The sequence below is a fragment of the Taeniopygia guttata genome, chromosome 34 (genome assembly GCF_048771995.1).
Source record: "Taeniopygia guttata chromosome 34, bTaeGut7.mat, whole genome shotgun sequence".
Taxonomy (NCBI): Eukaryota; Metazoa; Chordata; class Aves; order Passeriformes; family Estrildidae; genus Taeniopygia; species Taeniopygia guttata.
Genome location: NC_133059.1, coordinates 3,534,635 through 3,561,863, shown reverse-complemented (window position 1 = coordinate 3,561,863; position 27,229 = coordinate 3,534,635). Strand labels below are relative to the sequence as shown.

At 56.4% G+C, this 27,229-nt stretch overlaps 3 protein-coding genes across 5 annotated transcripts in view; 1 reads left to right on the top strand and 2 right to left on the bottom strand.

Annotated features, from left to right (window-relative positions):
- Positions 1-2,581: 2,581 nt before the first annotated feature.
- Positions 2,582-7,900, bottom strand: SPINT2 (serine peptidase inhibitor, Kunitz type 2). 3 transcript variants are annotated; one of them, XM_072920912.1, is made up of 6 exons: positions 7,751-7,900; positions 6,933-7,100; positions 5,595-5,633; positions 4,601-4,768; positions 3,868-3,909; positions 2,582-2,912 (listed from the first exon to the last, which is right to left on the bottom strand). In XM_072920912.1, exons 1-6 carry the CDS (start codon positions 7,845-7,847, stop codon positions 2,743-2,745), a joined length of 684 nt encoding a protein of 227 aa, XP_072777013.1. In that variant the 5' UTR covers positions 7,848-7,900; the 3' UTR covers positions 2,582-2,742. The 3 variants fall into 3 exon arrangements, with proteins under 3 accessions (XP_072777013.1, XP_072777014.1, XP_072777015.1); XM_072920913.1 differs by having other exon boundaries at positions 6,939-7,100; XM_072920914.1 differs by lacking the exon at positions 6,933-7,100 and having other exon boundaries at positions 7,751-7,897.
- A 1,348-nt stretch (positions 7,901-9,248) lies between these two features.
- On the top strand, positions 9,249-14,038 carry LOC121468653 (protein phosphatase 1 regulatory subunit 14A). Its single transcript, XM_072920915.1, has 4 exons — positions 9,249-9,715; positions 12,398-12,478; positions 12,586-12,618; positions 13,892-14,038. Exons 1-4 carry the CDS (start codon positions 9,323-9,325, stop codon positions 13,982-13,984), a joined length of 600 nt encoding a protein of 199 aa, XP_072777016.1. The 5' UTR covers positions 9,249-9,322; the 3' UTR covers positions 13,985-14,038.
- A 3,233-nt stretch (positions 14,039-17,271) lies between these two features.
- Positions 17,272-27,229, bottom strand: part of ZC3H4 (zinc finger CCCH-type containing 4) — a 31,411-nt gene continuing 21,453 nt past the window's right edge. Inside the window, 5 exon segments of the mRNA XM_072920920.1 lie at positions 17,272-20,580; positions 21,730-22,020; positions 22,799-22,883; positions 22,886-22,997; positions 24,142-24,437. Of these exon segments, the coding sequence (XP_072777021.1) occupies positions 18,554-20,580; positions 21,730-22,020; positions 22,799-22,883; positions 22,886-22,997; positions 24,142-24,437 (2,811 nt within the window). The 3' untranslated portion in view covers positions 17,272-18,553.

The following is a 27,229-nucleotide window of genomic DNA, read 5'->3' as shown; positions in this document are numbered from 1 at the left end:
TGGGGTTTGTCGGTTCGATTTGGGGGTCCCCAAAAAATTTTGGGGGGACCCCCGCAGCCCTCAAAGGTTCCTCTGCTCCTCCTGGGGACCCCAAAATCTCTGGGACCCCTCCCCACCCCCGGGGATCCCCCCGAGGACCCCCCAAAAACGCTGCAGGTCCCGGTTGCTCTTGGGTGCTTCAATTTGGGGAGGGGGTGGCGCCAATTTTGGGGGTCCCCAACAAGTTTTGGGGGGACCCTCGCACCCCCCAAAGGTTCTTTAGGTCACCCGAGGGGACCCCAAAATCTCTGGGACCCCTCCCCACCCCCGAGGACCCCCCCGAGTGCCCCCGGGGACCCCCCAAAAAACGCTGCAAGTCCCAAATACGGTCGCGGGTTCCGATTTGGGGAGGGGGCGGCGCTAATTTTGGGGGTCCCCAAAAAATTTTGGGGGGACCCCGGCAGCCCCCAAAGGTTCTTTAGGTCACCCGAGGGGACCCCAAAATCTCTGTGACCCTTCCCCACCCCCGGGGACCCCCCCCAAAGACCCCCGAGGACCCCCCAAAAACGCTGCAGGTCCCGGCTGCGCTCGGGTGCTTCAATTTGGGGAGGGGGCGGCGCCAATTTTGGGCGTCCCCAAAAAATTTTGGGGCAATTTTGGGATTTTTTGGGAATTTTTTGGGAATTTTTTTTTGAGGATTTTTTTGAGATTTTTATTTTTATCTTTTTGGGTTTAATTTTTAGGTTTTTCCCACCCGCCCATCCCAAAATTCCATTTATTCCCTATAAAAATCCATAAAAATCAGAGCAGGGATTGAGGATTTTGGGGCATTTTGGGAATTTTTTGGGAATTTTTTTGGGAAATATTTTAAGGATTTTTGGAGATTTTTATTTTTATTTTTTTGGGTTTTATTTTTAGGTTTTTCCCACCCGCCCATCCCAAAATTCCATTTATTCCCCATAAAAATCCATAAAAATCAGAGCAGGGATTGGGGATTTTGGGGCATTTTGGGAATTTTTTGGGGATTTTTTTGGGAAATATTTTGAGGATTTTTTTGAGATTTCTTTTTTGGTTTTTTTTTTTGGGTTTTATTTTTAGGTTTTTCCCACCCGCCCATCCCAAAATTCCATTTATTCCCTATAAAAATCCATAAAAATCAGAGCAGGGATTGGGGATTTTGGGGCATTTTGGGAATTTTTTTGGAATTTTTTTGGGAAATATTTTAAGGATTTTTGGAGATTTTTATTTTTATTTTTTTGGGTTTTATTTTTAGGTTTTTCCCACCCACCCATCCCAAAATTCCATTTATTCCCTATAAAAATCCATAAAAATCAGAGAAGGGATCAGAGTCAGGAGGGGATTTGGGGGATTCTTGGGGATTTTTTGGGGGATTTTTGGGAATTTTTTGGGGTGATTTTGGGGCTATTTTTGGGGGGATTTGGGGCTATTTTTGGGGTGATTTGGGGGATATTTTTAGGGGGATTTCAGGGGATTTCAGGGTTATTTCTGGGGTGATTTCGGGGCTATTTTTGGGGTGATTTGGGGTGATTTCAGACTTTTTGGGGTGATTTCAGGGCTATATTTGGGGTGATTTGGGCTATTTCGGGGCTATTTTTGGGGTTATTTGGGGGGATTTCAGGGCTATTTTTGGGGTGATTTGGGGCTATTTTTGGGGTGATTTTGGGGATACTTTTGGGGTGATTTGAGGCTATTTTTGAGGTCATTTCAGGCTATTTTTGGGGTGATTTGGGACTATTTTTGGGGTAATTTCGGGGCTATTTTTAAGGTGATTTCAGGGCTATATTTGGGGTGATTTCAGGGGATTTCAGGGCTATATTTGGGGCTATTTTTGGGGTGATTTCAGGGCTATTTCTGGGGTGATTTGGGGTGATTTTGGGGCTATTTTTGGGGTGATTTGGGGTGATTTTGGGGCTATTTTTGGGGTGATTTCAGGGCTATATTTGGGGTGATTTCAGGGCTATATTTGGGGTTATTTGGGGTGATTTCAGGGCTATTTTTGGGGTGATTTGGGGTGATTTCAGGGCTATATTTGGGATGATTTGGGGCTATATTTGGGGTGATTTCAGGTGATTTCAGGGCTATATTTGGGGTGATTTGGGTCTATTTTTGGGGTGATTTCAGGGCAATTTTGTGGGTGATTTGGGGTGATTTCGGGGCTATATTTGGGGTGATTTTGGGGCTATTTCTGGGGTGATTTCAGGCTGGTTTTGGGGTGATTTGGGGTGATTTCAGGGTTATATTTGGGGTGATTTCAGGCTATTTTTGGGGTGATTTCAGGGCTATTTTTGGGGCTATTTTTGGGGTGATTTCAGGGCTATTTTTGTGGTGATTTTGGGGCTATTTTTGGGGTGATTTTGGGGCTATTTTTGGGGTGATTTCAGGGCTATTTTTGGGGGTGATTTGGGGTGATTTGGGGCTATTTTTGGGCTGATTTCAGGGCTGTATTTGGGGTGATTTCAGGGGATTTCAGGGCTATTTTTGGGGTGATTTCAGGGCTATATTTGGGGTGATTTGGGGTGATTTCAGGGCTATTTTTGGGGTGATTTCAGGGCTATATTTGGGGTGATTTGGGGTGATTTCAGGGCTATATTTGAGGTGATTTCAGGGCTATATTTGGGGTGATTTCAGGGCTATTTTTGGGGTGATTTCAGGGCTGTATTTGGGGTGATTTCAGGGGATTTCAGGGTTATTTCTGGGGTGATTTCGGGTTATTTTTGGGGTGATTTCAGGCGATTTGGGGGTTCAGGCGAGGCTGGGCTCCTTCACCAGCCGCTCCCGGTCCTCGGCGGCTCCCGGCGCTCGCGGCTCCTCCCGGTACCGACACCGACACCGACCCCGGTACCGACCCCGGGCCAGGCCCAGCCCGGCCGCCAGAGAGCCCCCCAAAAGCAGCAGGGTACCCCAAAAGGCTCCTGGGGAGAGACGGGGGGCAGGGACACCCCAAAAATGGGGTCAGGGACACCCCAAAAGGCTCCTGGGGAGAGAGGGGACAGGGACACCCCAAAATGGGTCACCCCAAAACCAGCAGGGCACCCCAAAAGGCTCCTGGGGAGAGAGGGGGCAGGGGCACCCCAAAATGGGTCAGGGACACCCCAAAAATGGGTCAGGGGCACCCCAAAATGGGACAGGGACACCCCAAAATGGGACACCCCAAAATGGGTCAGGGACACCCCAAAATGGGACAGGGACACCCCAAAATGGGACAGGGTCACCCCAAAATGGGTCAGAGACACCCCAAAATGGGTCAGGGGCACCCCAAAATGGGTCAGGGTCACCCCAAAACCAGCAGGGCACCCCAAAAGGCTCCTGGGGAGAGAGGGGCAGGGGCACCCCAAAAATGGGTCAGGGGCACCCCAAAATGGGTCAGGGACACCCCAAAATGGGTCAGGGACACCCCAAAAGGCTCCTGGGGAGAGAGAGGGGGATCAGGGACACCCCAAAAATGGGTCAGGGACACCCCAAAATGGGTCAGGGACAGCCCAAAAATGGGTCAGAGACACCCCAAAATGGGTCAGAGACACCCCAAAAATGGGTCAGGGGCACCCCAAAAATGGGTCAGGGGCACCCCAAAAGGCTCCTGGGGAGAGAGAGGGGTCAGGGACACCCCAAAATGGGTCAGGGACACCCCAAAATGGGTCAGGGACACCCCAAAATGGGTCAGAGACACCCCAAAATGGGGTCAGGGACACTGGGAGGGGTTTGGGGCCATTTTGGGGCCATTTTGGGACATTTGGGGCCATTCTGGCGCCATTTTGGGACCATTTTGGGACATTTTGGGACATTTGGGGCCATTTTGGGGCCATTTTGGAGCCATTTGGGGCCATTTTGGGACATTTTGGGGCCATTTTGGGACCCCCCAAAATTCACCTTTGGAGGAGAAGAATCGCCGGAATTCCTCGCCGAGATCATCTGGGGGGAAACGGAGCCGGGGTTGGGATTTGGGGCAAAATTTGGGGATTTTGGGCAAATTTTGGAGATTTTTTCTTTTTAATTTTCGCCAAACTTTCTGGCCAATTTCGCTGGATTTTTTTTTCATTTTCACAAAGTTTTTTTCATTTTTATTCCAATTCCCGCCAAATTTGGGGATTTTTTTTTTTTTCATTTTTATCCCAATTTCCCCACCAATTTTTGGAATTTTTTTTTTCAAATTTTCACGAATTAGTTTCCCATTTTTATCCCAATTCCTCACCAATTTTGGTGATTATTTTTTCCATTTTTATGTCAATTTTCCCACCAATTTTGGTGATTTTTCCCCCCATTTTTATCCCAATTTCCCCCCCAATTTTGGCGATTTTTTCCCCATTTTTATCCCAATTTCAGTGATTATTTTCCCCATTTTTACCCCAATTTTGGCGATTAATTTCCCCATTTTCCCCCCAATTTCCCCCCAGTTTCGGTGATTATTTTCCCCATTTTTACCCCAATTCCCCCCCAATTTCGGTGATTATTTTCCCCATTTTTATCCCAATTTTGGCGATTATTTTCCCCATTTTTACCCCAATTTCGGTGATTATTTTCCCCATTTTTTCCCCATTTTTATCCCAATTTCCCCCCCAATTCCGGCCCATTTTTGGGTTGAATCTGGCCGTTTCTGGCTCACCGCGGGGGCGGCAGCGCCGCAGACACTCGCTCCGGTCCCGGTGGTTGTTGGCGTTGCCGCGGCAGCCGCCGTAGGTGAATTCCCGGCAGGATTTCTCCGCCGGAACGTAAAACCAGCGCGGGAACGCCGCCCGGCACGGCCCCGGCACCGGCGGCGCCGAGCACAGCTCTGGGGGAAAACGGGAATTATGGGGAAATCTGGGTAAAAACTGGCAAAAATCTGAATTTTCCCTTCCAAATTCTGAATTTCCAGGGAAAATCTGGGGCAAAAACCAGAAAAAATCTGAATTTAGGGGGAAAATCCAAGTGAAAAACCAGAGAAAATCTGAATTTACGGGGAAATCTGGGGCAAAAACCGGCAAAATTCTGAATTTAGGGGGAAATTTGGGGCAAAAATTGGCAAAATTCTGAATTTAGGGGGAAATTTGGGGCAAAAATCGGCAAAATTCTGAATTTAGGGGGAAATCTGGGGCAAAAACCAGAAAAAATCTGAATTTAGGGGGAAATCTGGGGCAAAAATCGGCAAAAATCTGAATTTAGGGGGAAATCTGGGGCAAAAATCGGCAAAAATCTGAATTTAGGGGGAAATCTGGGGCAAAAAACAGAAAAAATCTGAATTTAGGGGAAAATCTGGGTCAAAATATGATTTTTCCCTCCAAAATTCACAGTTTCCCCTGAAAAATTCAGAATTTCCTGTCCAAAATATAGTTTTCCCTTCAAAAGTCAAAATTCAGAATTTCCAGTGAAATCCTGCTCAAAAACTGGCAAAAACAGAAGTTACAGGGAAAATTTGGGTCAAAAAATGGCAAAATTCTGAATTTACAGGGAAATCCGGGGCAAAAACCGGCAAAATGCTGAATTTATGGGGAAATCCGGGGCAAAAATTGGTAAAATTCTGAATTTAGGGGGAAATCCGGGGCAAAAACCTGCAAAAATCAGAATTTTCCCTCCAAAATTTAGAATTTTCCCTGAAAAACTCCGAATTTCCGCGTTACCTGCGAGGGTGGAGTTGGCGCTGCCGAGATCGGAGGGAGCTGCGGGAAAATGGGAAAAAAATGAGAAAAATGGGAAAAAATGGGGGAAAATGGGGAAAAATGGGGGGAAATGGGGGGAAATGGGAAAAATGGGGAAAAAGGGGAAAAATGGGGAAAAAGGGGAAAAATGGGGGGAAAGTGGAGGAAATGGGGGAAAATAGGGGAAAATGGGGGAAAATGAGGAAAATATGGAAAAAAATGGGGGGAAAGTGGAGGAAATGGGGGGAAAATGGGGAAAAATTGAAAAAAATGGGGGGAAATGGGAAAAATGTGGGGAAAATGGGGGAAAAAGGGGGAAAACGGGGGAAAATGAGGGAAAATTGAAAAAATGGGAAGAAATGGGGGGAAAATGGGGAGAAATGGGGAAAAATGGGGGGAAATTGAAAAAATGGGGAAAAAATTGGAAGAAATGGCAAAAAATTAAAAAAATGGGGGGAAAATGGGGGAAATGGGGGAAAAATGGGGAAAATGGGGGGGAAATGGGGGAAAATGGGAAAAAAGGGGAAAAATGGGCAAAAAGGGGAAAAATGGGGGAAAATGGGAAAAATCGGGGGAAAAATGGGAAAAAAAATGGGGGGGGAAATGGCAAAAAATGGAACAGCCGAAGCTGTTCCCATTCCCCCCCCCCCCCCGGCATTCCCCGTTATTCCCCGCGGTGTTTCCCGTTATCCCCCGGTCCCTCCCGGTATTCCCGGTGTTCCGGTACCCCCGCAGCTCTCGCGGCACTCCCGTTCGCTGCCGAAGCCGTTCCCGTTCCCTCCCCCGTTATCCCCCGGTATCCCCCGGTCCCTCCCGGTCCCTCCCGGTATTTCCCGGTGTTCCCGGTCCCTCCCGGTGTCCCGGTACCCCCGCAGCTCTCGCGGCACTCCCGTTCGCTGCCGAAGTTGTTCCCGTTCCCTCCCCCGGGATTTCCCGTTATCCCCCGGTCCCTCCCGGTGTTCCCGGTATTCCCGGTGTCCCGGTACCCCCGCAGCTCTGGCGGCACTCCCGTTCGCTGCCGAAGTTGTTCCCGTTCCCTCCCCGTTATTCCCCGTTATCCCCCGGTCCCTCCCGGTATCCCCCCCGGTATTCCCGGTGTTCCCGGTCCCTCCCGGTATTCCCGTTATCCCCCCGGTATTCCCGGTGTTCCCGGTGTCCCGGTACCCCCGCAGCTCTGGCGGCACTCCCGTTCGCTGCCGAAGTTGTTCCCGTTCCCTCCCCCGTTATCCCCCCCGTTATCCCCCGGTATTCCCGGTGTTCCCGGTCCCTCCCGGTATTCCCGGTATTGCCGTTATCCCCCCCGGTATTCCCGGTGCCCACCGGCGCCCCCGCAGCTCTCGCGGCACTCCCGTTCGCTGCCGAAGTTGTTCCCGTTGCCGCCGCAGCCGCCGAACACGAAACTCTCGCAGCTCCCGGAGGAGGCGTTGAAAAACCAGCGCGGGATGGAGGCGCGGCAGCGGCCGGTGAGCGCCGGTAACCGGCACCGGGCTGGGGAAACTCCCGTTAGTGACCCCGAAATCGGCCAAATTCACCCCAAAATTACAGCCCCGACCCGGTAACCGGCACCGGGCTGGGAAATCACCCGGTAACGACCCCAAAATGGGCCAAATTCAGCCCAAAATTCAGCCCAAATCCAGCCCCGACCCGGTAACCGGCACCGGGCTGGGGGAAATCACCGTTAGCGACCCCGAAATCCGCCAAATTCAGCCCAAAATTCACCCCAAATCCTCCCCGGGACCCCCCAAATCCTCACCAAGACCCCCCAGGACCCCCCAAATTCCCCCCAAGACCCCCCAGGACCCCCCAGGACCCCCCAGATTCTCCCCAAGACCCCCCAAATTCCCCCCAAAATCCCCCAAATTCCCCCCCAGGACCCCCCAAATCCCCCCCCCAAATTCCCCCAAATCCTCCCCAAGACCCCCCAAACCCCCCCCCAGGACCCCCCAAATCCCCCCCCCCCAAATTCCCCCAAATTCTCCCCGGGACCCCCCAAATTCCCCCCAAACCACCCCCAGGACCCCCCAAACTCCCCCCAAATTCCCCCAACCCCACCCCAGGATCCCCCAAAATCCCCCACAGGACCCCCTAAAATCACCCCCAAACCCCCCAAACCCCCAACCCCCCTCAGCCCCCGGTACCGGCGAGGGCGGCGGGACCACCGGGGGGGTCGGGGCCGGTTCCCCCCGCGCCCCCCGCGAGCAGCAGCAGCACCGGGAGGAGCCGCCCCGCCGCCATCGCAGGTGAGCCGTGACGTCACCCAGGTGCGCCCGGGCCACGCCCACCTGAGCCCAAACCACGCCCAGCGCGCGGGGAAATCGGTTGGCATTGGCCACGCCCACCACGAGCCCAGGCCACGCCCACCGCGCGAAGCCACGCCCACGCCGTGGATTGGATGGAGGGCGGTTCTTTGCGGTGATGCCACGCCCCTTCATTTGCATGTGAGGCGGGAAATCGCGCCGCTGTTCCGGGGGGGTTTTGGGGGGATTTGGGGATTTTTGGGGGGATTTGGTGATTTTAGGGGATTTTAGGGGAGGGTTGGGGGGGTTTTAGGGAGGGTTGGGGGGATTTTGGGGGATTTTAGGGAGGGTTGGGGGATTTTGGGGGATTTTTGGGGATTTTAGGGGATTTTAGGGAGGGTTGGGGGATTTTAGGGGATTTTAGGGGAGGCTTGGGGGATTTTGGGGGATTTTGGGGGATTTTAGGGGATTTTAGGGGAGGTTTGGGGGGGTTTTAGGGGGTTTGGGGGATTTTAGGGGATTTTAGGGAGGGTTGGGGGATTTTAGGGGGTTTAGGGGATTTTAGGGGAGGGTTGGGGGATTTTAGGGGATTTTGGGGGATTTGAGGGGATTTTAGGGAGGGTTGGGGGATTTTGGGGGATTTTAGGGGATTTTAGGGGAGGGTTGGGGGATTTTGGGGGATTTTGGGGGGTTTGGGGGATTTTAGGGGAGGGTTGGGGGATTTTAGGGGATTTTAGGGGATTTTAGGGGATTTTAGGGGTGGGTTGGGGGATTTTGGGGGATTTGGGGGGATTATAGGGGATTTTAGGGAGGGTTGGGGGATTTTGGGAGGTTTAGGGGATTTTAGGGGGTTTAGGGGATTTTAGGGAGGTTTGGGGGATATTGGGGGATTTTGGGGGATTTTAGGGGATTTTAGGGGAGGGTTGGGGGATTTTGGGGGGTTTAGGGGATTTTAGGGAGGGTTGGGCGATTTTAGGGGGTTTAGGGGATTTTAGGGAGGGTTGGGGGATTTTGGGGGATTTTGGGGGATTTTAGGGGATTTTAAGGGAGGGTTGGGGGATTTTGGGGGGATTTGGGGACTGTTGGGGGGGTTTTGGGGGTCTGGGGGATTTTGGGGAGGTTTTGGGGGTGTTTTGGGGGATTTTAGGGGATTTTAGGGAGGGTTTGGGGAATATTTTGGGGAATTTTAGGGAGTTTGTGGGAGGGGTTGGGGGAGTTTAGGCGGGGTCGGGGGTTGGCCACGCCCACCACGCGAAGCCACACCCACAGCGCGAAGCCACGCCCACTCCCTTACAAGGTAATGGGGGCTAAATGGGGCGGGGTCTGACTAAGCCACGCCCCCACCACGCCCTTCAAACGCATTAATTTATGCTAAAGGGGCGTGGTCTGGGCAAACCACGCCCCGTCACGCCCCGTTAGGCCCCGCCCCTCGGCCCCTTCCCCCGGTGCCGCTCCGGTGCCGCGTCCCGAACGATGGCGGCGAACCGGGCGGGGCCGGGGGGGCTCGAACCGGGCCGGGGGTCCCCGCGGGGGCTCGAACCGGGCCGGGGGTCCCCGGGGGGGCTCTCACCGGGCCGGGGGTCCCCGGGGGGGCTCGAACCGGGCCGGGGGTCCCCGGGGCGGCTCTCACCGGGCCGGGGGTCCCCGCGGGGGCTCGAACCGGGCCGGGGGTCCCCGGGGCGGCTCTCACCGGGCCGGGGGTCCCCGCGGGGGCTCGAACCGGGCCGGGGGTCCCCCCGCCGCAGCCCCGGAGTGCAGCGGCGCTCGGCGCGGGTCACGGTCAAGTACAACCGGCGGGAGCTGCAGCGGCGGCTGGACACCGAGCAGTGGATCGACGGCAGGCTCGGGGAGCTCTACCGGGGACGGGTACCGGCACCGGCACCGGGGAGCTGGGGTGGACCGGGAACCGGGAACGGGGCAGGGGAACCGGGGATGGGGACCGAAACAGGGACCGGGACCGGGGATGGGGACCAGGAACCGGGGATGGGGACCAGGGATGGGGCGGGGGAACCGGGACCGGGAACCGGGGATGGGGCAGGGGAACCGGGGATGGGGACCGGAACAGGGACCGGGACCGGGGACCTGGGATGAACCGGGAACGGGACAGGGATACCGGGGATGGGGCGGGGGACCGGGGATGGGGACCAGAACCGGGACCGGGACAGGGGAACCGGGGATGGGGCAGGGGAACCGGGACCGGGAACCGGGGATGGGGCAGGGGAACCGGGGATGGGGACCGGCACCGGGACCGGGAACCGGGGACGGGGCGGGGGAACTGGGAACGGGACCGGGAACGGGGCATGGAAACGGGACCGGGACCGGGACCGGGACCCGGTACAGGACTGGAGGCTCAGGGAGCTCTACCGGGAGTGGGGACCGAGAACGGGACCGGGAACGGGACCGGGACCAGGAAAATGAACCGGGACCGGGACCGGGAGCAGGGATGGGGATCGGGACTGGGAACCGGGATGGGACCGGGATGGGACCGGGATGGGACCGGGATGGGGAACGGGATGGGACCGGGAACGGGACTGGGATGGGGAACGGGATGGGACCGGGAGTGGGACCGGGAACGGGAGTGGGACCGGGATGGGGACCGGGATGGGACCGGGATGGGGATCGGGACTGGGAACCGGGAACCGGGAACCGGGACCGGGAGCAGAATGGGAACAGGGAAAGGGACACGGACCGGGAGAAGGAACGGGGACCGGGAACGGGACCGGGAACGGGACCGGGAGTGGGACCGGGATGGGACCGGGAACGGGACCGGGAGTGGGACCGGGATGGGACCGGGACCGGGACCGGGATGGGACCGGGAACGGGACCGGGAGTGGGACCGGGATGGGACCGGGAATGGGACCGGGAGTGGGACCGGGATGGGACCGGGATGGGACCGGGAACGGGACCGGGATGGGACCGGGATGGGGACCGGGATGGGACCGGGATGGGACCGGGATGGGGACCGGGATGGGACCGGGATGGGACCGGGATGGGACCGGGATGGGGACCGGGAATGGGACCGGGAGTGGGACCGGGATGGGACCGGGATGGGACCGGGAACGGGAGTGGGACCGGGATGGAGACCGGGATGGGGACCGGGATGGGACCGGGATGGGACCGGGATGGGACCGGGATGGGGACCGGGAACGGGAGTGGGACCGGGATGGAGACCGGGATGGGACCGGGATGGGACCGGGATGGGGACCGGGATGGGACCGGGATGGGACCGGGAGTGGGACCGGGATGGGACCGGGATGGGACCGGGATGGGGACCGGGATGGGACCGGGAAGGGACCGGGATGGGGACCGGGATGGGAACGGGATGGGGCCGGGATGGGGACCGGGAGTGGGACCGGGATGGGACCGGGATGGGGCCGGGATGGGACCGGGATGGGGCCGGGATGGGACCGGGATGGGGACCGGGATGGGACCGGGATGGGACCGGGAGTGGGACCGGGATGGGACCGGGATGGGACCGGGATGGGGACCGGGATGGGACCGGGAAGGGACCGGGATGGGGACCGGGATGGGAACGGGATGGGGCCGGGATGGGGACCGGGATGGGAACGGGATGGGGCCGGGATGGGGACCGGGAGTGGGACCGGGATGGGACCGGGATGGGGCCGGGATGGGACCGGGATGGGACCGGGATGGGACCGGGATGGGGACCGGGAAGGGACCGGGATGGGACCGGGAGTGGGACCGGGATGGGACCGGGATGGGGACCGGGATGGGGACCGGGAACGGGAGTGGGACCGGGATGGGACCGGGAGTGGTCCCCCGGGAACGGGGAACGGGACCGGGAATGGGACCAGAACTGGGGAATGGGGAGCGGGAATGGGACCGGTACCGGGACCAGGACCGGGAGTGAGACCAGGACCGGGACCGGGACCGGAATGGGGACAGGGAAAGGAACGGGGACCGGGAACGGGACTGGGACCGGGAACGGGACTGGGACCGGAACCGGGATCGGGATCAGAACCGGGATCAGAACCGGGATCGGGATCGGAACCGGGATCGGGACCGGGATCAGAACCGGGATCAGAACCGGGATCGGAACCGGGACCGGGATCGGAACCGGGATCAGAACCGGGATCGGGATCAGAACCGGGATCAGAACCGGGACCGGGATCAGAACCGGGATCAGAACCGGGACCGGGACCGGGACGAGCCCCGAGGGTCCCAGGCGGGATCTCCCCTCCCCCACCCGTGGGAACGGAGAGCGGGAGGGAGGGGGAGGGGCCGACTGGGACATTTTGGGGGGGTTTGGGGACATTTTGGGGGGGTTTGGGGACATTTTGGGGGGGTCGGGGACATTTTGGGGGGGTTTGGGGACATTTTGGGGGGGTTTGGGGACATTTTGGGGGGGTTGGGGACATTTTGGGGGGTCGGGGACATTTTGGGGGGGATTTGGGGACATTTTGGGGGGGTCAGGGACATTTTGGGGGGGTTTGGGGACATTTTGGGGGTTTGGGGACATTTTGGGGGGGGTTGGGGACATTTTGGGGGGGTTTGGGGACATTTTGGGGACATTTTGGGGTCCCCCAGGAGGGGCAGATGCCGGAGGAGCTGAACCTCGATGAGCTCCTGGAACTGGAGACGGACGAGGAGAGAACCCAAAAAATCCAGGTGGGAAATTTGGGGGGGGGTTAATTAATGACCCCCTAATTAATGAACCCCGAATTAATGAACCCCGAATTAATGAACCCCGAATTAATTAACCCCTTCCCATCCAGGCCATTCTGAGCTCCTGCACCGCTGATACACAGGTGGGGGAGGGGGAATTTGGGGAGGGGGAAATTCGGGGGGAAATTTGGGGGGAAATTTGGGGGGAAATTTGGGGGAGAGGTGGAAAATTTGGGGAGGGGAAAATTTGGGGAGGGGGAAAATTGGGGAGGGGGAAAATTTGGGGAAGGGGAAAATTTGGGGAGGGGGAATTTGGGGGAGGGGGAAATTTGGGGAGGGAAATTTGGGGGGAAATTTGGGGGGAAATTTGGGGGGAGGGCGAAATGGGGGGAGGGGGAAATTTGGGGGGAGGGGGAAATTTGGGGAGGGAAATTTGGGGGAGGGGGAAAATGGGGGAGGGGAAAAATGGGGGGAGGGCGAAATTTGGGGGGAAATTTGGGGGGAGGGGGAAATTTGGGGGGAAATTTGGGGGAAATTTGGGGGGAGGGGGAAATTTGGGGAGGGGGAAAATGGGGGAGGGGGAAAATGGGGGAGGGGCAAAATTTGGGGAGGGAAATTTGGGGGGGAGGGAAATATGGGGGAAATTTGGGGGGAGGGGTAAGTGGGGGAGGAGGAAATGGGGGAGGGGGACAATTTGGGGAGGGGGAAAAATTTGGGGGGAGGGGGAAATTTGGGGGGAAATTTGGGGGGGAGGGGGAAATTTGGGGGGAAATTTGGGGGGAGGGGGAAATTTGGGGAGGGGGAAATTTGGGGAGGGGGAAATTTGGGGAGGGGGAAATTTGGGGAGGGGGAAAATTTGGGGGGAGGGGGAAATTTGGGGGGAAATTTGGGGGGGAGGGGGAAATTTGGGGGGAAATTTGGGGGGAGGGGGAAATTTGGGGAGGGGGAAATTTGGGGAGGGGGAAATTTGGGGGGAGGGAAATTTGGGGAGGGGGAAAATTTGGGGGGAGGGGGAAATTTGGGGGGAAATTTGGGGGAAAATTGGGGGGAGGGGGAAATGGGGGAGGGGGAAAATTGGGGAGGTGGAAAATTTAGGGAGGGGGAAAATGGGGGAGGGGGAAAATGGGGAAATTGGGGGAGGGGCGAATCGGGGAGCAGAAATTGGGGGGGAGGGGCCAATTTGGGGGGAGGGGCCACACCCGGGGGGGGAGGGGAGGGTGGGGGAGGGGCGGGGGAGGGGTCACCGCCCATCCCCCCCCCCGGCTCCGCTCCCGGCCGAACTTTAAAAGGCCAAAAAATTCGGCCTCGAGCGCGAGCGGCGCTTCCGGGGGGCCCCTCCCCCCCTTATGGCGGGGGGAGGGGCGGGTTAATTAAGGAGGGGTTAATTAGCGTTAATTAGCGGTAATTGGCCCGCAGGAGTTCATTGAGCAGCTGCTGGAGCAGCTCCGGGGGCTCCCGAAGCAGCGGCTGCTGCAGAGACCCCCCCCCAAAAATGAGGAACCCCCGTGACCCCCAAAATGGGGAGGGGGTCCCAAAAATGGGGAGGGGGACCCCAAAAATGGGGGAGGGAACCCCAAAAATGGGGGAGGGGACCCCAAAAATGGGGGAGGGGACCCCAAAAATGGGGAGGGGACCCCAAAATGGGGGAGGGGAAACAAAAATGGGGGAGGGGACCCCAAAAATGGGGAGGGGGACCCCAAAAATGGGGAGGGGACCCCAAAATTCGGGAGAAACGCGCCCCTCCCCCCCCCTTCCAGCTGTTGGGAACATCTGGGCCGGAAGCGCCGCCCCTCCCCCCCCCCCCCCCCCCCGTTCCTGCTGAGGCCCCGCGGGAAAAATTGGGGGGAAAAAAGCCAAAAATGGGAAAAAAAGAGAAAAAAAATCAAAAATTCCTCCGGGAGCCCAAAATTCCACCCGGGAACCCCAAAAAATTCACTCGGGAACCCCAAAATTCCACCCGGAAACCCCAAAAATTCCCCCGGGAACCCCAAAAATCCACCCGAGAAACTCAAAAATCCCCCGGGAACCCCAAAAATCCACTCGGGACCCCAAAATTCCACCCGGGAACCCCAAAATTCCACCGGGGACCCCAAAAATCCACCCGGGAACCCCAAAATTCCACTCGGGACCCCCAAAATTCCACTCGGGACCCCCAAAATTCCACTCGGGAACCCCAAAAATTCCCCAGGGAGCCCAAAAACTTCACCCGGGAACCCCAAAAATCCACCCGGGAACCCCAAAAATTCCCCCCAAAACCCCAAAAATTCCACCCGGGAACCCCAAAATTCCACTCGGGAACCCCAAAAATTCCTCCAGGAACCCCAAAAATCCCCCGGGAACCCCAAAAATCCACCCGGGAACCCCAAAATTCTACCCGGGAACCCTAAAAATTTCCTCGGGACCCCCCAGATTTGCCCTGAGACCCCCAAAAAATCCCCAAATCCCCCCCAGGACCCCCAAAAATTCATCTGAGACCCCCAAAATTCCCCCCAGGACCCCCAAAAATCCCCCCAAAAACCCCCAAAAATCATTTAAAGAACCCCCAAAAACCCCAAATTCCCCCCGGGAACCCCAAAAATTCATCCGGGACCCCCCAAAAACCCCAAATTTCCCCCAAATTTGAGTCCAGCCAGGTTCATTTGCATATATTTACATATTTATTACATCATTCCCCGCCCCCGCCGCCCCTCCCCCACCCGCGGCCCTCGAGGGGCCCCAAAAATTCCCTAAAAAAAAAAAAAAAAATTCCAATACCGAGAAATTCTTTTACAAAAATTCCCGAATTTCCCCCCAAAAATTCCCGGAAAATCAAAGGAAAAAAAAAAAAACTATTTAAAAAAATCCCCATTTTTGGGTGGAAAAAATATCAATTTTTGAGCTGAAAATCCCCAAATTTGGGGAGAAAAATCCCAGTTTTGGGGCTGAAAATCCCAATTTTTCAGTGGAAAAAAAAAATCCCCATTTTTGGGTGGAAAAAAATCCCAATTTTTGGGTGAAAAATTCCCAATTTTGAGCGGAAAAAAAAAATCTCAATTTTTGGGTGGAAAAATCCCAATTTTTGGGTGAAAAATTCCCAATTTTGAGCGGAAAAAAAAATCTCAATTTTTGGGTGGAAAAATCCCAATTTTCGAGTGGAAAATTCCCAATTTTGTTTTTTTTTTTTTTGGGATCTTCACAGCTGCTCCCAAACTGGAATTTTTTTTTTTTTTCCCAAAAACCCCCAAATTTATCCCAAAATTCCGACCCCAAACTGCCTAAAATTGGGTCTTTTTAAGGAAAAAAAATTCCACTTTTTTAGGATTTTTTTTGAGGAATTTTGTGAATTTTTTGTCACTTTTTATGGATTTTGAGAATTTTCCACGTTTTCACCTTTAAAATTCTATTTTTAACGTGATTTTTGGTCTTTTTTTGGTGTTTTCTTCTATTTTTGGAGCGTTTTTTTCATGATTTTTTCTTTTTTTTTTTGTCCGTTTTAATGAGATTTTTCAAGTAAATTTTTGATTTTTTTTTTTTTTTTAATTCCACCAATTTGGGATCTTTTTTTCATTATTTTCTGTGAATTTTTATTTTCTTTTCCCATAATTTTCCCCTTTTTCTCCTTTCTGTATTTCCTCATTGATTTCCCACCAATTTTTTCATTATTTCATCATTTTCCGGATTTTTTTTACAATTTTAAAATCAAATTCTTCATTTTTTGGCTGATTTTAACAATATTTTAACATTTTCTTGCTGGATTTTCACTTTTTTGTCCTTTCCCCTCATTTTCCTGCATTTTTGGGTTGTATTTTAATTTATTTTCTTTTTTTTGTGTGTCTTTTTATGGATTTTTGTTGATTTTTCCCAATTTTACCCTTTTTTCTATGATTTTTGATTTTATTTCCACGTGCAATTCTTAATTTTCCCTTTTTTTTTTTGCATTTTAAACAATTTTTGATGGATTTAAATTAATTTTTTCATGATTTTCCACTCCTTTTGGACTCTATTTTTATTGCAGATTTTGGACATTTCCCCTGATTTTTGACAAATTCTAATTTTTATTTTACTTTATTTTAATTTGCTTTTCCCCCATTTTTATTTTCAAGAGAATTTTGGGATATTTTCAATTTTTTCTGCCTTTTTAGTGGCTTTTAGATGGAATTTTTGACATTTCCTCCACGATTTTTGCCCATTTTTAGGTGAATTTCCATTTTTTTGCCACGATTTTGGGGATTTTTCTGTTGTTTTGATTTTTTTCCCCTTTTTTGGGGCTTTTATCTCATATTTTTCAATATTTCCCACCGTTTTTTATGAAATTTTGGGTACAATTTCACATTTTTTGTCTATTTTTTACGCACTTTGATTTTTTCCCATTATTTCCTGATTTTTTTTTTGGCTTTTTTGCTGCTCAAACCCTCAAAATTTGGTTTTTTTCCCCTGGAATTGGGATTTTTTTGGGAAAAAAAATGGGAATTTCAAGCCCAAGTCACCGCAAGGGAAAATCCTCAGGAATTTTGGGAGAATTTGGGATTTATTTACAATTTTTATGGCTGAGAAGGGCCCAAAAAGGGACAAAATTCCCCCAAAATTCAGCCCGAGGATCGGCTGCTCCCGGGCCAATTCCGGGGGAATTTGGGAATTTTGGGGGATTTTTTGGGGTGGAATTGGGGTTTTTTGGGGGTGGATTTTGTGCATTTGGGGCGGATCGAAGTTTTGGAATAAATTGGGTGGAATTGAGGTCGGATTTTGCTTTTTTTGGCATCAAATTTGGGTTTTTTTGGGGTCGGATTTGGGATTTTTTTTGGATTTTTTTTGGTGTCAATTTGGATTTTTTTGGGTCAATTTGCCTCCAATTCGATTTTCCAGGGTTAAATTTCATTTTTTGGGGCTCAAATTTCACTTTTTGGGGCCGATTCTCTCCTTTCCTTGGGGTGGATCCTCAACTTTTCCCTCCAGCCTCAGATTTTGGGTGGATTTGGGTAAATTTGGGTATATTTGGGTGGATTTGGGTAAATTTGGCCGATTTTGGGTGGATTTGGGCAGATTTGGGAAACCTGGATAAATTTGAAGTGGATTTTTTGGGGTAAATTTGGGTAGATTTGGGTGGGTCTGGATGGATTTGGGCAGATTTTGGGTGGATTTTTGGGTGGATTTGGGTAAATTTGGGTAGATTTGGGTCGGTCTGGATGGATTTTGGAGACCTGGATGAATTTTGGGTGGATTTGGGTGGATTTTGGGTGGATTCCAGCAGACCTGGGTGAATTTTGGGTGAATTCTGGGTGAATTTTGGGCGGATTTGACCACACCTGCCCACATCTGGAGCCAAATTAACTACATCTGGAGCCAATTTAACCACATCTGCCCACATTTTGAGCAGATTAAACATTTTGATCCAATTTAACCACATTTTGAGCCAATTTAACCACATTTTGAGCCAATTTAACATTTTGATCCAATTTAACATTTTGATCCAATTTAACCACATCTTGATCAGATTTAACCACATTTTGAGCTGATTTAACATTTTGATCCAATGGAACCACATTTTGATCAGATTTAACTACATTTTGATCCAATTTAACATTTTGATCCAGTTTAACCACATTTTGAGCCAATGGAACCACATTTTGATCCAATTTAACATTTTGATCCAGTTTAACCACATTTTGATTCAATTTAACCACATTTTGAGCTGATTTAACATTTTGATCCAATTTGGCCACATTTTGGGCCAATTTAACCACATTTTGATCCAATTTAACCACATTTCTCACCTATTTAACCACATTTCCACCCATTTAACCACATTTTCCACCAATCTAACCCAATTTTTACCAATTTAACCACATTTTCCACCAACTTGACCACATTTTTCACCAATCTAACCACATTTTCCATCAATTTAACCACATTTTCCACCCATTTAACCACATTTCTCACCAATTTAACCACATTTTTCACCCATTTAACCACATTTTGATCAAATTTAACCACATTTCCACCAATTTAACCACATTTTCCACCCATTTAACCCCATTTCCACCGATCTAACCCCATTTCCACCCCCTTCACCCCATTTCTCCCTCCCCACCCTCCTCACCCTCACTGGCAGAAGGGCGAGGCCGTGGGGTCGAAGCCTTTGAACACGTCCTTGAGCGACCCTTTGTCCGCCCCATCCCCGGGGGGCTCCGGGCCGGGGCTGCCCCCCGGGAAGGGGCTGCCGGTGCCGGTGCCGGTGCCGGTGCCGGTGCCGGGGCCGGGGCCGGGCCGGGCCGGGCCGAACACGGGGGGCACCGGGAGGCTGTGCAGGGCGGCCGGGGCGCCGCCGGTGTCCCCGGGAGCGGCGCTTTTAGCGCGGGGTCGGTTGTAGCTGTTGTAGCGGTCCGTGGGCTCCGCCCGCTCGGTGCCGCCGGTGCCGCCGGTACCGCCGGAGCCGCTCTCGGGATGCTCCAGCGCCGAGCGCCGCACGAACGGCGGCGGCTCTTTGGCTTTGGCCGCTTTCGGCGCGTCGCTTTTTTGGGCTGAATTCGCGTCGTTTTGGGCCTCTTTGCCCGGACTGGCCGTGCGCGGGTCGTACAGGCTGATGGCGCTCAGGACGCTGCTGCTCTGGGCGGAACCGCCGGTCCAGCTCAGCCGCGGGTCGTACGGAGCGATGGCGGGACCGGGATCGGTGTCCGGTGAGTCCCGGGGCTGATTCCCGAATTCCGGCGCTTTTTGGGAATTATTTCCACCCTCCGGCGGTTTCTGCAGCCGCGGGTCGGCGGGAGGAGCTTTCCTGACGCGGGGGTCGCTGGGCTTGTCCCCCGAGGAGGAGGAGGAGGAGGAGGAGGAGGAAGAGGAGGAGGAGGAGGAAGCGGCGACGCTCTGGAGGATCCTGGAGAGCAGCTCGAAGTCCGGCAGCGCCGGGCCGGGGTCGCCGCCGGTGGTCGCGGGTCGCGGCTGCCGCGGGTCCGAGGGGCCGGGGGCCGGCCGGAGCAGCCGGGGGTCGGCACCGGAGCCCACCGGGAGCGGACACGGGTCCTGCCGCGGAACGGGCACCGGGATGAGATCCTCGGGGCTCCAGAGCACGGAGCGGGCGAACGGCGGCAGCGGCAGCGGCACCGGAGCCGCCGCGTCCCCGCGGAGCTGCGGGAAGCGGCGGGGGTCGCGCCGGGGGTCCCGCGGGGTCTGTCCCGGAGCGGCTTCCAGGGGGATGGGCAGAGCTTTGTCCCGCGGGATCCGCTCGCCATCCTCATCCTCGGCTCCGCCCCGGGGAACGGGCTCCGGGCGGGGGCCGTGCCGGGCCAAACGGGGGTCCGAGGGGCCGGGATCGGGGCTGGGCTCCCGGTGCCGGGACAAACGGGGGTCCCAGGGACCGGGATCCGGGCTGGGGTCCCGGTTCCGGGATAAACGGGGGTCCCAGGGACCGGGATCGGGACTGGGCTCCCGGTTCCGGGCCAGCCGCGGATCCCAACCGGACTCGGGACTGGGCTCCCGGTGCCGGGATAAACGGGGGTCCCAGGGACCGGGATCCGGGCTGGGGTCCCGGTTCCGGGATAAACGGGGGTCCCAACCGGGATCGGGGTTGGGCTCCTGGTTTCGGGACAAACGCGGATCCCACGGACCGGGATCGGGGCTGGGCTCCCGGTTCCGGGACAAACGGGGGTCCCAACCGGGATCGGGGTTGGGCTCCTGGTTTCGGGACAAACGCGGGTTCCAACCGGACTCGGGGCTCGGTTCCCGGTTCCGGGCCAGCCGCGGGTCCCACGGGCCGGGCTCGGGACTGTGCTCTCGGTTCCGGGACAAACGGGGATCCCACGGGCCGGGGTCGGGGCTCGGCTCCCGGTTCCGGGACAAACGGGGGTCCCACGGACCGGGCTCGGGGCTCGGTTCCCGGTTCCGGGCCAGCCGCGGGTCCCACGGACCGGACTCGGGACTGGGTTCCCGGTTCCGGGCCAGCCGCGGGTCCCGGGGCCGGGGCCCGGCGGGCCGGGGCGGCCGCGGCAGGCGGGGGTCGCTCGGGGGGTCCCCCGGTGCGTTGGGGGCTCGGGCGGAGCTTTGCTGCCGCAGCGATTTGAGGATGGAGGAGACGCTGCCGCTGCCGCCGTCGGCGTCGTCCTCGTCGCTCGAGTACCAACTGCCGGGGTCTGCTGGGAGGGGGGCAGAAATGTAAATTAAATGTAAATGTAAATGTAAATGTAAATGTAAATATAAATATAAATATAAATATAAATATAAATATAAATATTAAAATAGAAATGAAACTAGAAATAAATATTAAAATAGAAAGAGAAATAATAGCTCAGGATGAGGATTTTGGGGCTCAGAACCGGGATTTTGGGGCTCAGCTCAGGACCGGGATTTTGGGGCTCAGCTCAGGATGAGGATTTCGGGGCTCAGGATGAGAATTTCGGGGCTCAGCTCAGGACCAGATTTTGGGGCTCGGGACCGGGATTTCAGGGTTCAGGACCAAATTTCGGGGCTAAGGGTGAGGATTTTTGGGCTCAGACCCGAATTTTGGGGCTTGGGACCGGGATTTTGGGGTTCAGGACCAAATTTCAGTGCCTAGGATGAGGATTTTGGGGCTCAGACCAGAATTTTGGGGTTCAGAACTGGGATTTTAGGCTCAGGGTGAGGATTTTGGGGCTCAGGATGAGAATTTCGGGGCTCAGACCCGAATTTCGGTGCTCAGGATGAGAATTTCGGGGCTCAGGATGAGAATTTCGGGGCTCACACCCGAACTTTGTGGTTCAGGACCGGGATTTGGGGTCCGGCTCAGGACCGGGATTTTAGGCTCAGGGTGAGGATTTCGGGGCTCAGGATGAGAATTTCGGGGCTCAGACCGGGATTTTAGGCTCAGGGTGAGGATTTCAGGGCTCAGACCCGAATTTTGGGCTCGGGACCGGGATTTTGGGGCCCAGAACCGGGATTTCGGGGCTCAGCTCAGGACTGGAATTTTGGGGCTCAGACCCGAATTTCGGTGCTCAGGACCAGATTTCGGGGCTTGGGACCGGGATTTCGGGGCTCAGGACCGGGATTTTGGGGCTCAGCTCAGGATGAGAATTTCGGGGCTCAGGATGAGAATTTCGGGGCTCAGACCCGAATTTCGGGGTTCAGACCGGGATGTGGGGTCCGGCTCAGGACTGGGATTTCAGGACCAGCTCAGGACAGGGATTTTAGGCTCAGGACTGGGATTTTGGGGCTCAGCTCAGGATGAGGATTTCGGTGCTCAGGATGAGGATTTCGAGGCTCACACCCGAATTTCGGGGCTCAGAACCCGGATTTGGGGTCCGGCTCACCCTCCTCGTGCTGCCGCTCTCCCCGGCCGCCCTCGGCCGCCCTCCGGCCGCGCTCCTCGTGCCGCTGCTTGTGGCGGATGCGCAGGAAGAGCGCGCGCTGCGCCGACGGCAGCAGCTCCGCCAGGGCCCCGGGACCCCCCCCGGGACCCCCCGGGACCCCCCCGGGACCCCCCGGGACCCCCCCGGGGCCCCCCGGGACCCCCGGGCCGCCCTCGGCCTCCAGGGACCCCTCGGGGAAGCGCGGATCCCCCCCGGGGCCCTCGGCCGCGGCGTAGGAGGCGAAGTCGTCGTCTGTTTGGGGGAAAAAAGGAGATTTTGGGGGTTTGTTGGGGGCAGAGGGGGGGTTGGGGTGGGGAGAGGGGATTTGGGGTTTGATTGGGGTGGAGATGGGGGATTTGGGGTGGAATTGGGGGGTTTGGGGTGAGATTGGGGGATTTGAGGTGGGGAGAGGGAGATTTGGGGTGGAATTGGGGTGGAAATGGGGGATTTGGGGAGGGGAGAGGGGATTTGGGGTGGAAATGGGGAATTTGGGGTGGAAATGGGAGATTTGGGGTGGAAATGGGGGATTTGGGGTGGGATTGGGGGATTTGGGGTGGGGAGAGGGGATTTGGGGTGGGATTGGGGTGGAAATGGGGGATTTGGGGTGGGGAGAGGGGATTTGGGGTGGAAATGGGGGAGTTTGGGGTGGAAATGGGGGATTTGGGGTGGGGAGAGGGGATTTTGGGGTGGAATTGGGGGTTTGGGGTGAGATTGGGGGATTTGAGGTGGAATTGGGGAGTTTGGGGTGGAAATGGTGGGTTTGGGGTGAGATTGGGGAGTTTGGGGTGGGATTGGGAGTTTTGGGCTGGAATTGGGGGATTTGGGGATCACCTGCCCCCCTCCCCCCCCATTTTCCCGGGATTTTCCCTCCCCCACCCCGGATCTCCCCTCCCCCACCCCAATTTCCCCTCCCCCACCCCAATTTCCCCTCCCCCACCCCAATTTCCCCCTCCCCCACCCCGGATCTCCCCTCCCCCACCCCAATTGCCCCTCCCCCACCCCAATCTCCCCTCCCCCCCCCCCCGCTCACCTGGCCCCTCCCCCCCGGGGGGGTCTCCCTCTCCAGCCCCTCGGGGGGGTAGAACGCCCCTCCCCCCTCGTAGAAGCCCGGGGGGGGCAGCCCCGGGTGGGGGAGGGGCGGCTCCTCGAACCCCCCCCCCAGCTCGGGGTGGGGGAGGGGCGGCGCCCCGGGGGGGCCCGGGAAGCGCGGGGGGGGCGGCCCCGGGTGCCTGGAAAAAAGGGGGAAAACGGAGTGAAATTGGGAAAAATGGGAAAAACGGGGGAAAAACGGGAGTGAAATTGGGGAAAAACGGGGGAAAAACGGGAAAAACGGGAAAACGGGAGTGAAATTGGGGGAAAAACAGGAAATTGGGAGAAAAACGGGAAAAATGGGGAAATTTAGATGGGAACGGGGAAATTGGGAGAAAAATGGGGAAAATTGGGATGGGAATGGGAAGAAAAGACGGGAAAGTGGGAAAATTGGGAATGAAATTGGTGCCCCAGGAGTGCCCCAGGTGTGCCCCAGGTACCCCCAGCTGTGCCCAGGTGTGATCTCAGCCATGCCCAGATGTACCCAGGTGTATCCCAGCTGTGCCCCCAGCTGCCCCCAGGTGTGCCCAGGTGCCCCCAGGTGTTCCCCAGCTGCCCCCAGGTGTGCCAGCTGTGCCCACCTGACCCCCAGGTGTGCCCAGGTGTGCCCCAGGTGTGCCCAGGTGTGATCTCAGCCATGCCCAGTTGCACCCAGGTGTGCCCAGGTGCCCCCAGGTGTGTCCCCAGGTGCCCCCAGGTGTATCCCAGCTGTGCCCAGGTGCCCCCAGGTGCCCGCAGTTGTACCCAGGTGCCCCCAGGTGTGCCCCAGTTGTCCCCAGTTGTGCTCCAGGTGTGCCCAGTTGTCCCCAGTTGTGCTCCAGGTGTGCCCAGTTGTCCCCAGCTGTGCCCCAGGTGTACCCAGGTGCCCCCAGGTGTGCCCAGCTGTGCCCACCTGACGCCCAGCTGCCCCCAGCTGTGCCCAGCTGTGTCCGGGTGCCCCCAGGTGTGCCCAGGTGCCCCCCAGGTGCCCCCAGGTGTGCCCCAGGTGTGCCCAGCTGCCCCCAGGTATGCCCAGCTGTATCCCAGGTGCCCCCAGGTGTGTCCCCAGGTGTCCCCAGCTGTGCCCAGGTGTACCCCAGATGTACCCAGGTGTACCCCAGGTGCCCCCAGGTGTGCCCCAGGTGTGCCCAGCTGCCCCCAGGTATGCCCAGCTGTATCCCAGGTGCCCCCAGGTGCCCCAGCTGTGCCCCAGGTGTGATCTCAGCCATGCCCAGGTGCCCCCAGGTGCCCCCAGGTGCCCCAGCTGTGCCCAGGTGTATCCCAGGTGTGCCCAGCTGTGCCCACCTGACCCCCAGCTTCTCGGCCAGCTGCCCCGTGGGCCGCACGACGATCTCGAAGAGCGACGGGATCTTCTTGAAGGGGTCCGGGGGGGGCTCCAGGGGGGGCTCCAGGGGCGGGGGGAGGGGCAGGGGGGGCGGGGGGGGGAGGGGCAGGCCGCGGGGGGGGGAGGGGGGCCGGGGGGGGGTGGGCAGCAGCCCCACGCCCGGGGGGGGTTTGGGCAGGGGGTCGATGCCCTGTTTGCGCAGCTCCTGCAGCTCCTTCTCGTCCTGCGCGCCCGCCTCGGCGTCCTCGGCCAGCATCTGGGGGGGAAGGGGTTAAACTGGTTAGACTGGGATGGACTGGGATGGGTTAAACTGGGAGAAACTGGGTTAAACTGGGAGAAACTGGGACAGAGCAGCAGGCACTGCGCCCGCCTCGGCATCCTCGGCCAGCATCTGGGGGGGAAAGGGTTAAATGGGTTAGACTGGGATGGACTGGGATGGACTGGGAGCGACTGGGATGGACTGGGTTAAACTGGGATGGACTGGGATGGGAGAAACTGGGTTAAAATGGGTTAAACTGGGTTAAACTGGGTTAAACTGGGTTAAACTGGGTTAAACTGGGACAGAGCGGCAGGCACTGCGCCCGCCTCGGCGTCCTCGGCCAGCATCTGGGGGGGAAAGGGTTAAACTGGGTGAACTGGGTTAAACTGGGTTAAACTGGGATGGGAGAAACTGGGTTAAACTGGGAGAAACTGGGTTAAACTGGGAGAAACTGGGTTAAACTGGGAGAAACTGGGAGAGAGCGGCAGGGACTGCACCCGCCTCGGCATCCTCGGCCAGCATCTGGGGGGGAAGGGGTTAAATGGGTTAGACTGGGGGAACTGGGATGGGTTAAACTGGGAGAAACTGGGTTAAACTGGGTTAAACTGGGTTAAACTGGGACAGAGCAGCAGGGACTGCGCCCGCCTCGGCGTCCTCGGCCAGTGTCTGGGGGGGAAGGGGTTAAACTGGTTAGACTGGGTGAACTGGGATGGACTGGGAGCGACTGGCATGGAGCAAACTGGGATAAACTGGGTTAAACTGGGACAGAGCGGCAGGCACTGCACCCGCCTCGGCGTCCTCGGCCAGCATCTGGGGGGGAAGGGGTTAAACTGGGTGAACTGGGTCAACTGGGAGAGACTGGGATGGACTGGGTTAAACTGGGATGGACTGGGATGGGAGAAACTGGGAGAAACTGGGAGAAACTGGGTTAAACTGGGACAGAGCGGCAGGGACTGCGCCTGCCTCGGTGTCCTTGGCCAGCATCTGGGGGGGAAGGGGTTAAATGGGTTAAACTGGGTGAACTGGGATGGACTGGGATGGACTGGGATGGGTTAAACTGGGAGAAACTGGGTTAAACTGGGTTAAACTGGGACAGAGCGGCAGGCACTGCGCCCGCCTCGGCGTCCTCGGCCAGCATCTGGGGGGGAAGGGGTTAAACTGGGTGAACTGGGATGGGTTAAACTGGGAGAAACTGGGTTAAACTGGGTTATACTGGGACAGAGCGGCAGGGACAGCGCCCGCCTCGGCGTCCTCGGCCAGCATCTGGGGGGGAAGGGGTTAAACTGGTTAGACTGGGATGGACTGGGATGGACTGGGTTAAACTGGGATTGACTGGGATGGGTTAAACTGGGTTAAACTGGGTTAAACTGGGACCGAGCGGCAGGGACTGCGCCCGCCTTGGCGTCCTCGGCCAGCATCTGGGGGGGAAGGGGTTAAACTGGTTAGACTGGGGGAACTGGGATGGACTGGGTTAAACTGGGATGGAGCAAACTGGGTTAAACTGGGAGAAACTGGGTTAAACTGGGACAGAGCGGCAGGCACTGCGCCCGCCTCGGCGTCCTCGGCCAGCATCTGGGGGGGAAGGGGTTAAACGGGTTAGACTGGGAGTGACTGGGTTAAACTGGGATGGACTGGGTTAAACTGGGATTGACTGGGATGGGAGAAACTGGGTTAAACTGGGTTAAACTGGGTTAAACTGGGACAGAGCGGCAGGGACTGCGCCCACCTTGGCGTCCTCGGCCAGTGTCTGGGGGCGAAAGGGTTAAACTGGGTGAACTGGGTCAACTGGGAGAGACTGGGATGGAGCAAACTGGGTTAAACTGGGAGAAATTGGGAGAAACTGGGTTAAACTGGGAGAAATTGGGAGAAACTGGGTTAAACTGGGACAGAGCGGCAGGCACTGCGCCCGCCTCGGCGTCCTCGGCCAGCATCTGGGGGGGAAGGGGTTAAATGGGTTAGACTGGGGGAACTGGGATGGGTTAAACTGGGATGGACTGGGTTAAACTGGGAGAAACTGGGATAAACTGGGAGAAACTGGGTTAAACTGGGAGAAACTGAAAGAAACTGGAAGGGGCTGGGTGTGCCCAGCTGTGCCCAGGTGTGATCTGAGCCGTGCCCAGGTGTGATTTAAGCTGTGCCCAGGTGTGATGTGAGCCATGCCCAGGTGTGCCCAGGTGTGCCCAGGTGTGATCTGAGCCGTGCCCAGGTGTGCCCAGGTGTGATGGAAGCTGTACCCAGGTGTGCCCAGGTGTGTGCCCAGGTGTGCCCAGGTGTACCTTACCTTATCCAGCAGCTGTCGGGTGTCGTCGCAGAGCGGCGCGTGGGAGAACATGCAGGTGTGCCCAGGTGTGATCTGAGCCGTGCCCAGGTGTGCCCAGGTGTGCCCAGGTGTGATTTAAGGTGTGCCAGGTGTGCCCAGGTGTGCCCAGGTGTGATGTGAGCTGTGCCCAGGTGTGATTTGGGGTGTGCCCAGGTGTGCCCAGGTGTGATGTGAGCTGTGCCCAGGTGTGCCCAGGTGTAATTTAAACCGTGCCCAGGTGTGCCCAGGTGTGCCCAGGTGTGATTTAAGGTGTACCTTATCGAGCAGCTGTCGGGTGTCGTCGCAGAGCGGCGCGTGGGAGAACATGCAGGTGTGATGTGAGCCGTGCCCAGGTGTGCCCAGGTGTGCCCAGGTGTGCCCAGGTGTGCCCAGGTGTGATGTGAGACATGCCCAGGTGTGCCCAGGTGTGATTTAAGGTGTACCTTATCCAGCAGCTGTCGCGTGTCGTCGCAGAGCGGCGCGTGGGAGA

Bases quoted from the DNA above. Each gene is read 5' to 3' on its own strand.
- SPINT2 (XM_072920912.1), bottom strand. From the start codon at position 7,847: ATGGCGGCGGGGCGGCTCCTCCCGGTGCTGCTGCTGCTCGCGGGGGGC. The intron at 5,634-6,932 runs GTGGGCACCGGG...ATTTTCCCGCAG, and splicing joins CGAGAGCTGCGGGGGCGCCG to CTCCCTCCGATCTCGGCAGC. The intron at 3,910-4,600 runs GTGAGCCAGAAA...GTTTCCCCCCAG, and splicing joins GCGGCGCTGCCGCCCCCGCG to ATGATCTCGGCGAGGAATTC.
- LOC121468653 (XM_072920915.1), top strand. From the start codon at position 9,323: ATGGCGGCGAACCGGGCGGGGCCGGGGGGGCTCGAACCGGGCCGGGGG. The intron at 9,716-12,397 runs GTACCGGCACCG...GGGGTCCCCCAG, and splicing joins GGGAGCTCTACCGGGGACGG to GAGGGGCAGATGCCGGAGGA. The intron at 12,479-12,585 runs GTGGGAAATTTG...CTTCCCATCCAG, and splicing joins AGAGAACCCAAAAAATCCAG to GCCATTCTGAGCTCCTGCAC.